Source organism: Gadus macrocephalus, chromosome 5, assembly GCF_031168955.1.
Source record: "Gadus macrocephalus chromosome 5, ASM3116895v1".
NCBI classification, from domain to species: Eukaryota; Metazoa; Chordata; class Actinopteri; order Gadiformes; family Gadidae; genus Gadus; species Gadus macrocephalus.
This window is the reverse complement of record NC_082386.1, coordinates 13,553,676-13,562,858: the sequence shown is the minus strand read 5'-3', so window position 1 is coordinate 13,562,858 and position 9,183 is coordinate 13,553,676. Positions and strand designations below refer to the sequence as shown.

Below are 9,183 nucleotides of genomic sequence, written 5' to 3'. Positions count from 1 at the left end.
GCGGGGGCTGGAGGTGAGGTCTGGAGGGAGCGGCGGCGAGGTCTGGAGGGAGCGGCGGCGAGGTCTGGAGGGAGCGGCGGTGAGGTCTGGAGGAAGCGGGGGTGAGGTCTGGAGGAAGCGGGGGCTGGAGGTGAGGTCTGGAGGGAGCGGCGGCTGGAGGTGAGGTCTGGAGGGAGCGGCGGCTGGAGGTGAGGTGAGGTCTGGAGGGAGCGGCGGCTGGAGGTGAGGTCTGGAGGGAGCGGCGGCTGGAGGTGAGGTGAGGTCTGGAGGGAGCGGCGGCTGGAGGTGAGGTGAGGTCTGGAGGGAGCGGCGGCTGGAGGTGAGGTGAGGTCTGGAGGGAGCGGCGGCTGGAGGTGAGGCCTGGAGGGAGCGGCGGCTGGAGGTGAGGCCTGGAGGGAGCGGGGGCTGGAGGTGAGGCCTGGAGGGAGCGGGGGCTGGAGGTGAGGTCTGGAGGGAGCGGCGGCGAGGTCTGGAGGGAGCGGCGGTGAGGTCTGGAGGAAGCGGGGGCTGGAGGTGAGGTCTGGAGGGAGCGGCGGCTGGAGGTGAGGTGAGGTCTGGAGGGAGCGGCGGCTGGAGATCAGATGCGGAGGCCAGGAGAAGGACTATCCAACGGCTGCTGAAGGGTGAGACCTAGAATTGCATCTATTTTTCCTTCGTAATTAGTTTGGGCAAATTGTTCACAGCGTAACCTTGACACTAGCAGCAGCAGCTCCTCATTCAAATCCAAACTAATTCAGATGTCAGTTCCGACTGGCTGTTATGAAAGCCTTCTCAGCCGCTAGAACTAGTCAGGATCTATATTACATGTGAGGTTGGGTTTGGGAGAGGACCAACTATCGTCCTTACAGCTCTATTTAAAACACAAAAGCACGGTATTGAAGAAGGTACGGGTCAAAAACGTTAGCATTGCTTGAGTAAAATCTGTATTTACATCAAGAACAGGGAGAAAGATGCTAATGAAACGTGAATTTCAGAAGGACTGAGGCGTCGTCTGGAGGTCCCGGCGGTGGTCAGCTGGAGGTACTCGTGGCAGAGACCCAGGTAAGGGCGCTCATATTTACTTCCTCAAATAGATCAAACAGCAATTATATCATCTCCATCAAGTGTCCTATTGTCATTTTAGAAACCTGGTAATCCAGTACTAGGACTATTTATTGTTGCTGTAATAATTTAATGCTTGGCTTGTTCTCTCATCTGTCAATTTTCTTTTTACTTTCAAAGCTTCCTTGAGTGACAAAAAGCGCTATATAAATTGTATAAATTATTACCTAAATTATTTAAAAATTATTTGCGTCAATTCTCTTCACAGTATGGTGACTGAGCAGTCGATCTACCCAATCGTCCGACTCCCCTCCACCCTGAAGATCCATGGCTACACCTGCTACAGCTTCATGCATCTACACCCAACATTACCAATCTAAGCTACACACTCCCAACCATACTGACAACACTCACTACTGTTTTAACTTTTAAAACAAACTACATTATGTCTCTCCACATTTTTGGGGAAATTTGTTGTAAATTGTATACACAGTATCTATGATCTTAGCTGTTGTGTTTCTGACAGCAGTAGCCCATTTTAAGGGAGCGACTAAAGAGACAAGGCTGGTAAAAACCTGAGCACTTATCTTAACCCTCTTTCTAACCTTAATGCTGCAATTTAACCACTTCTAACAAGGCCTAAAGTAACTTGACTCGTTAACCCAATACCTAAACGTGACAATCTAACCGAAACATCTCGAATACCTAAAATCGTTTACCTAAACCTCAAATGACCAAACGCCTCTAAAATGCCTAAACTCGCGTACATAAATGCCCGACTCTCTTAACCTAATATCTAAACCTTTCAAATGCCCAAACTCGCTCACTTAAAACCTAAACATGGCGATCTTTCATACAATAACTAATATAAAAAAAAAGTTGCCTAAAATGTCCTATTTAAAAGGTTGCGCAAAGTTATCAATCCTTAACTTAAACTAGACGGTTTAAACTCAGACTAAGCCAGACTTGTCCCTTTGTCGCTCTACTTGTATTTTTAAAGGTTTCTCTTTTTCCCTGTCGGGTTTAGAGTTTTTATCCTTGAGGGCTTTATGTTTTGCATGAAATTTGAACACTTGTTGCTTCACAAATAAACATGCTTTATCTTTACACATTTTCTTATGTTTTTTTTTCATGTGCAATTGGGAAAACTGAGCCGTTTCAGCATCCTCACATGTGAAGCTATGATCTGACAAACATGAAGCAGAATGTTGGCGGTGGCTGGAGGGTGCCGTCTGGAGGGAGCGGTGAGGTCTGGAGTGAGGTCTGGAGGGAGCGGTGGCTGGAGGTGAGGTCTGGAGGGAGCGGTGGCTGGAGGTGAGGTCTGGAGGGAGCGGTGGCTGGAGGTGAGGTCTGGAGGGAGCGGCGGCAGGAGTGAGGTGAGGTCTGGAAGGAGTGAGGTGAGGTCTGGCAGGAGTGAGGTCTGGAGGGAGCAGCGGCAGGAGTGAGGTCTGGAGGGAGCCGCGGCGGCTGGAGGTGAGGTCTGGAGGGAGCGGCGGCGGCTGGAGGTGAGGTCTGGAGGGAGCGGCGGCTGGAGGTGAGGCCAGGAGGCCCAGAAGCGGCGGCTGGAGATCAGGTGCGCTGATATTTACTTTATTAGCAATTATATAATCCTCCCAATCTCCATCAAGTGTCCTATTGTCATTTTAGAAACCTGGTAATCCAGTACTAGGACTATTTACTGTTGCTGTAATAATTTAATGCTTGGCTTGTTCTCTCATCTGTCAATTTTCTTTTTACTTTCAAAGCTTCCTTGAGTGACAAAGCGCTATATAAATTGTGTTAATTATTACCTGTAAGTCATACAATCAAATGCTAAATGTAATGACCCACTTGACACCAGATGGTTATGTTACAGTATTTATTTGAATGCCCTTCACATTTTGTTATCAAAATGTCTTTGAAACTGACTTTACTTTTTGCGTCAATTCTCTTCACAGTATGGTGACTGAGCAGTATCTCTACCCAATCGTCCGACTCCCCTCCACCCTGAAGATCCATGGCTACACCTGCACACCCTACATCTTCATGCATCTACACCCAACATCACCAATCTAGGCTACACACTCCCACCCATACTGACAACACTCGCTACTGTTTTAATTTTTAAAACAAACTACATCATATCACTCCACATTTTTGGGGAAGTATGTTGAGGGTAATCTTGATTTGTCTGTTTTAACTGTATACACACTACCTATGATCTTAGCTGTTGTGTTTCTGACAGCAGTAGCCCTTTTTAAGGGAGCGACTAAAGAGACAAGGCTGGAAAAAACCTGAGCACTTATCTTGACCCTCTTTCTAACCTTAATGCTGCAATTTAACCACTTCTAACAAGGCCTAAAGTAACTTGACTCGTTAACCCAATACCTAAACGTGAAAATCTAACTGAAACATCTCGAATACCTAAAATCGTTTACCTCAACCTCTAAAATGACAAAACTCTCTTAGCTAAACTTGACCTAATATCTAAACGCCTCTAAAATGCCTAAACTCTCGTTCATAAATGCCCAGCTCTCTTAACCTAATATCTAAACCTTTCAAATGCCCAAACTCGCTCACTTAAAACCTAAACATGGCGATCTTTCATATAATGACCAATATTAATAAAAAGTTGCCTAAAATGTCCTATTTAAAAGGTTGCGCAAAGTTATCAATCCTTAATCTTAAACTAGACGGTTTAAAATCAGACCAAGCCAGACTTGTCCCTTTGTCGATCTACTTTTATTTTTAAAGGTTTTTCTTTTTCCCTGTCGGGTTTAGAGTTTTTATCCTTGAGTGCTTTATGTTTTGCATGAAATTTGAACACTTGTTGCTTCATAAATAAACATGTTTTATCTTTACACATTTTCATCATTTTTTTTATGTGCAATTGGGAAAACTGAGCCGTTTCAGCATCCTTGCATGTGAAGCTATGATCCGACAAACATGAAGCAGAATGTGGGGTGACCGTTTAAAACATAATGTTGGGTGACTGTTTAACATGACGCAGAATTTTGACAGCCTTTCCCTTTTACCCTCAGGCTCACTGTAGTGCCTAAAAGTTTGTCTCTCTTTGGCAAAAAAGTGAGCTTAAATGTTAGTCCCATTTATAAAGCAAAGGGATAATGATGACTCTACATTTCAAGCAGTGGGCTGAAGGAAGTTTAATGTGGGAACAAAGCCTCTGTTTGGTCTGCAGTGAGGTTCTTGTGATCCAAGACTAGGATCTGAGAAGGGCAGTATGGAGTACATCCAGTGGGGGCTGAAATGATCCTGTTCACAACACAAGGGGGTTCAGATGCTACATCAAAGTTCAGATCCTCTGAAAAGCTGTATGGTCCTGTTAAAAACACCAGTTAGCCTGGATCTTCTGATAGGAAAATGAAGACCTTGACAGTAACTGAATACTGAATGATGTCACGTCACAAAGTTTGTGGAGTGAGTCCCCCCGTGGAGGAGGACTCATTGCACAATGTGCCCCATGGAGGTGGACTCGATGCACAATGAGTCACCATGGAGGTGGACTCGATGCACAATGAGTCACCATGGAGGTGGACTCACTGCACAATGTGCCCCCATGGAGGTGGACTCACTGCACAATGGGCGCCCATGGAGGTGGACTCACTGCACACACTGAGTCACCATGGAGGTGGACTAACGCAACATTGGCGTCATCTAGTGGCCTATCTGGATACAGCAGGCCACTGGACTACACATCTTAAGGCAAAATAAAGAACAGATAAATATAACTAAATCGTACCAAATTAGCTATCAGAAATAGATTGATTCGCGAGTGAACATACTAAATCAGGGATGGGCAACTTTCATGATAAAGAGGGCCACATTTTTCATCATAACCATCGGAGGGCCACATGACTGCACACTTCAACTAAACGTGAGCTGAGAGAAGCTACACAATTTTGAATTTGGTAGATATGATTTCCTGTATTCTGGTGCATTTTGGGGATGGCCACTACCTAAAAAATCATCCAGAATCATAACCTATGTACGGTATGTTAATTGAACCAACATACATTCATTTCATGTTTTCCATGCTCAAACAGCCACATGAATGGTCAGTATTTTTATCAGTGCAAAGGGCTCACATACATCATCATTCAATGAAGTCTTCGAATTCTATGAATTCTTCTCATCTTTCTTGACCGAGTTTTCTGTAACTCGATCAATTATTATTATTTATTTTTTTTATTTTATTTTTTTTTAATTATGTGCGGGCCTGACTGAGTGAGGACGCGGGCCGCACGTGGGCCGCATGCTGCCCGCGGGCCGCCAGTTGCCCATCCCTGTACTAAATGATAGGGGATATTATGTCATGACTTTATATTTATTCCTGACCCCGAGCACATTTGAGTCCCGTACGGGTGTCTTTCTAATACATGGTCTATCCGTCCCTCGACCCCTTACTCAGCAGGCCAATTACCCCAGCCGGCCCCGGCCTGGCTCTTTATCTAAGTGTTTATAACTGTGCTATCAAACCCATTTCTGGGGTGTGCGCTGGAGGGAGGAGAGTTGTGTTCAGACCAACAGGGTTTGGAGCCGCTGTGTTTGGAGTCTTTACATCCTCTCCTTTTGGAACTTAACACACGTTTTTATGTCAGTTTGAACACATCTACCTGGATTTTCTTTTCCTCTAAAGGTAGGTTAGCTATAAACTATAAAGGATTATTTTATTTATTGGTGGACTGTGATGCTTTGATGTACATGTTGTAGTTCTTAAGACTCAAATTTGGCTTCAATGTCCTGAATCTTAGTAAAATATCAAACTACGTTGAATTATGTTACAAATAAACATTTGAAATGGTCAAATAGCAATAGCAGGTAATGTGCAACATGTTTTACATTGAAATATTGAGAATCTTTTGACATATTTCACTGAATGTATATTTTGTATATTAAACAGGTAATTTCCCTCGTTGTCCGCTGGTTGCAGAATGATGATGGGATCTGGGCCGCTGCTGTCCATCCTCCTGATGTCCATGCTGGTTTCCTCACTCCTGCACGTCTCTGGACAACTCTCATCAGAGGAGCCCTGCAGCGTTCAGATTCTCATCCCTGGACTCAAAGGCATGTAGTCTGACCTGGTAGTCTACTGAGGTCCACTATATGCCTTTTAATCACTTATTCTCGTGTATATATCATTTCTTTTTTTTGTAATCGAGGGAATTGTATATAAGAACAGGAAGATTCATCGTATGTGCTCAATTAAGTACAATAGCAAACAAAAACAGAACTTCTACATGTGAAGCAACGAACCCACATGGAAGCAGGGTGTATTTGTATGTAATCCCAGGTTCACAGGCGGTCATTATTGGACACTTTAACCCAAAAGGGCCGGGAGTAATTTTGTGTAGGAACACGGAAGGTCCTTTAAGGTTGTGGAGGACAGGCCGATATGGTAGCAGAACCAACCAGACGCAGACGTTAGGACTGAAATTAAGTTGAATGTTTTTATGTTGATTACTAAGATTGTTTGTCTTTATTTGTATTTGTAAAGGAGAACCTGGAGAGAAAGGAACCAAAGGAGCTGCAGGGAGAGCAGGCCGACTCGGACCCCCGGGAGAGAATGGTACGCCCCGCCTGATGCTGAACACAGCCTGTGTTTCACACCACGCTATATCACATATAGGAATATATTTAAAAGTAAATATATCTGTATATATATATGTATATAGTGTATATGCATGTTTTTGTATTTATGTCTATGTGTGTACATATGTGTATATGCATGTTTTTGTATATATGTATCTGTGTATATGTATGTTTGTGCCCTAACCTTGGGTTCAAATTCACTCTGCATATCTCTTTTAGTGCAGCACTTTAAAGTAAAACATTATAGTTCCTCCAGATTCAATGGCATTTAGGAGTTTCTCCGGTGATTTAATATAGTAAATCCAGTATCTACGGCAGGATGCTGTTCACATCCCAGCCTCTAGAGAGTGCTGAGTGTTTACGTTTGGGGCTGGAGGTCAGAAGTCGGACCAGAGATGCACAGTATCAACGTCTGCTGAAGTGTTTACTCTGAGTTAGAGTCTGCTGCCACACAAGAATGTTCCTCACTTATCTTATGGCCCTACACACGCACACGCACACACAGAGGACCACACGCGCATGCAGGAGTACATGCACATGCACACAGGACCACAAGAGCACGCAGGACCACACACAAGCAGACACGCACGCGTAAGACCACACACATCTACACAAGCACTGTCGTGATGTCGACTGGGACGGGACAATAAGAATAGTAACGTAAAGAATCAAGTGCCCATTACTCTTACATTCGCCTGATCTCATCAAATGTTCTTCCTTTGAAAGGCCAACAAGGACTTAAAGGGCCGAAAGGCATCATGGGACACTATGGAAAGATTGGGGCGAGTGGATACAAGGGTGAGTCTACTACTACTGCTGAGGCTAACTGCTACTGTACTGACTGCTCAGGACTGCTGCGTCCATGTACCTGATCCAAACATAACTTCTCTTTTCTTTGAAGGCTTCAAGGGAGACATGGGCGAAGCGGGCCCCATTGGTGCCAGCGGAGAGCCAGGTAAATGATTAATACCAACACAACTTTCCTTAAAGGAAAGGTTTCCTTAAAGGTGACATATTATACCACCAGGTGTGAGTGTGATAGCCGTTACAAGCCGTTTTGAAAATCTGCCTCTTCTGAAATCACAAGTGGGTGTGTCCCCCTAGATGTGTCCTGGATAGATCAGTCTACCAGCCTACCCAGTGGACTGTAGTAAACTTTGCTGATCTATCCTTCATACATCTCGGTGGACACGCCTACTTGTGATGTCCGAAGAGGCAGATTTTCAAAACGACTTGTAACAGCTAATCACACTCACACCTGGTGGTATAATATGTCACCATTGATGCCTGTGTCTGCGTGGACGAACGGCTGAGCATGATTCTCTCCCCAGGATTTCCGTGCGAGTGCTCTCCACTGAGGAAGACGATCGGAGAGATGGACATCCTGGTGGCCCAGCTGTCCTCCGAAATCAAGTTCATTAAAAATGGTATTTAGCATTCTGAACACCCTCTGCTGCGCTCCTACCGCGACCGATCACCCGCTACGTCCACCACATCGACAGATGCCGTCTATCTATATTTATTCAACACCTTTCCGCTTCATGAGTCACGGCGCTTCCACCCTCGCTTGCGATAATCACCGTCTCCCCGTGTGGCAGTGCGGAAACATAGAAAATACTCAGTGGTCATGTTTCAGCCCTGCCCTCCCCCGCAGCGGTCGCTGGCATCAAGGAGACGGACACTAAGGTCTACCTGCTGGTGAAGGAGGAGAGGAGCTTCGCCGAGGCCGAGGCCTTCTGCCAGGCCCGGGGGGGCCACCTGGCCATGCCCCGGGACCCGACCGCCAACGCCCTGCTGGCGGCCTACCTCAGCGAGGCCGGCCTGGCCCGGGCCTACATCGGCCTCCAGGACGCGGAGCGCGAGGGGGACTTCCGCTACGTGGACCGCTCCCCCATGACCACCTTCGGCCGCTGGAGGAAGGGGGAGCCCAACGACGCGTACGGGGACGAGGACTGCGTGGAGCTGACGGTGTCGGGGGAGTGGACCGACGTGGCCTGCCGCCCCGCCATGGGCTCCGTGTGCGAGTTCCACAAGGACAGGGTGTGAGGGGCGCTGCTGGGAGGGGAGACCAGGGGCTAGAGGGAGACCAGTGGGTAGAGGGAGGCCAGTGGGTAAAGGGAGACCAGTGGGTACTGGAGGACCAGTGGGGATAGGGAGACTAGAGGGAGGGGAGACCAGTGGGGAGAGAGAGACTAGAGGGAGGGGAGACCAGTGGGGAGAGAGAGACTAGAGGGAGGGGACACCAGTGGGGAGAGAGAGACTAGAGGGAGGGGAGACCAGTGGGGAGAGAGAGACTAGAGGGAGGGGAGACCAGTGGGGAGAGGGAGGGGACACCAGTGGGGAGAGAGAGACTAGAGGGAGGGGAGACCAGTGGGGAGAGAGAGACTAGAGGGAGGGGAGACCAGTGGGGAGAGAGAGACTAGAGGGAGGGGAGACCAGTGGGGAGAGAGAGACTAGAGGGAGGGGAGACCAGTGGGGAGAGAGAGACTAGAGGGAGGGGAGACCAGTGGGGAGAGAGAGACTAGAGGGAGGGGACACCAGTGGGGAGAGAGA

General features: G+C 47.1%; 1 protein-coding gene across 3 annotated transcripts; it reads left to right on the top strand.

Moving 5' to 3' along the window:
- The first annotated feature begins 5,517 nt into the window (after window positions 1–5,517).
- Window positions 5,518–8,816, top strand: colec11 (collectin sub-family member 11). Of its 3 annotated transcripts, none has more exons than XM_060052516.1 (7): window positions 5,518–5,677; window positions 5,972–6,105; window positions 6,536–6,607; window positions 7,357–7,428; window positions 7,532–7,585; window positions 7,962–8,057; window positions 8,267–8,816. In XM_060052516.1, the coding sequence occupies exons 2-7, from the start codon at window positions 5,973–5,975 to the stop codon at window positions 8,674–8,676; spliced, it is 837 nt and encodes a 278-aa protein (XP_059908499.1). In that variant the 5' UTR covers window positions 5,518–5,677; window position 5,972; the 3' UTR covers window positions 8,677–8,816. The 3 variants fall into 3 exon arrangements, with proteins under 3 accessions (XP_059908499.1, XP_059908498.1, XP_059908500.1); XM_060052515.1 differs by having other exon boundaries at window positions 5,942–6,105; window positions 8,267–8,815; XM_060052517.1 differs by having other exon boundaries at window positions 5,519–5,677; window positions 5,942–6,105; window positions 8,285–8,809.
- Window positions 8,817–9,183: the final 367 nt, after the last annotated feature.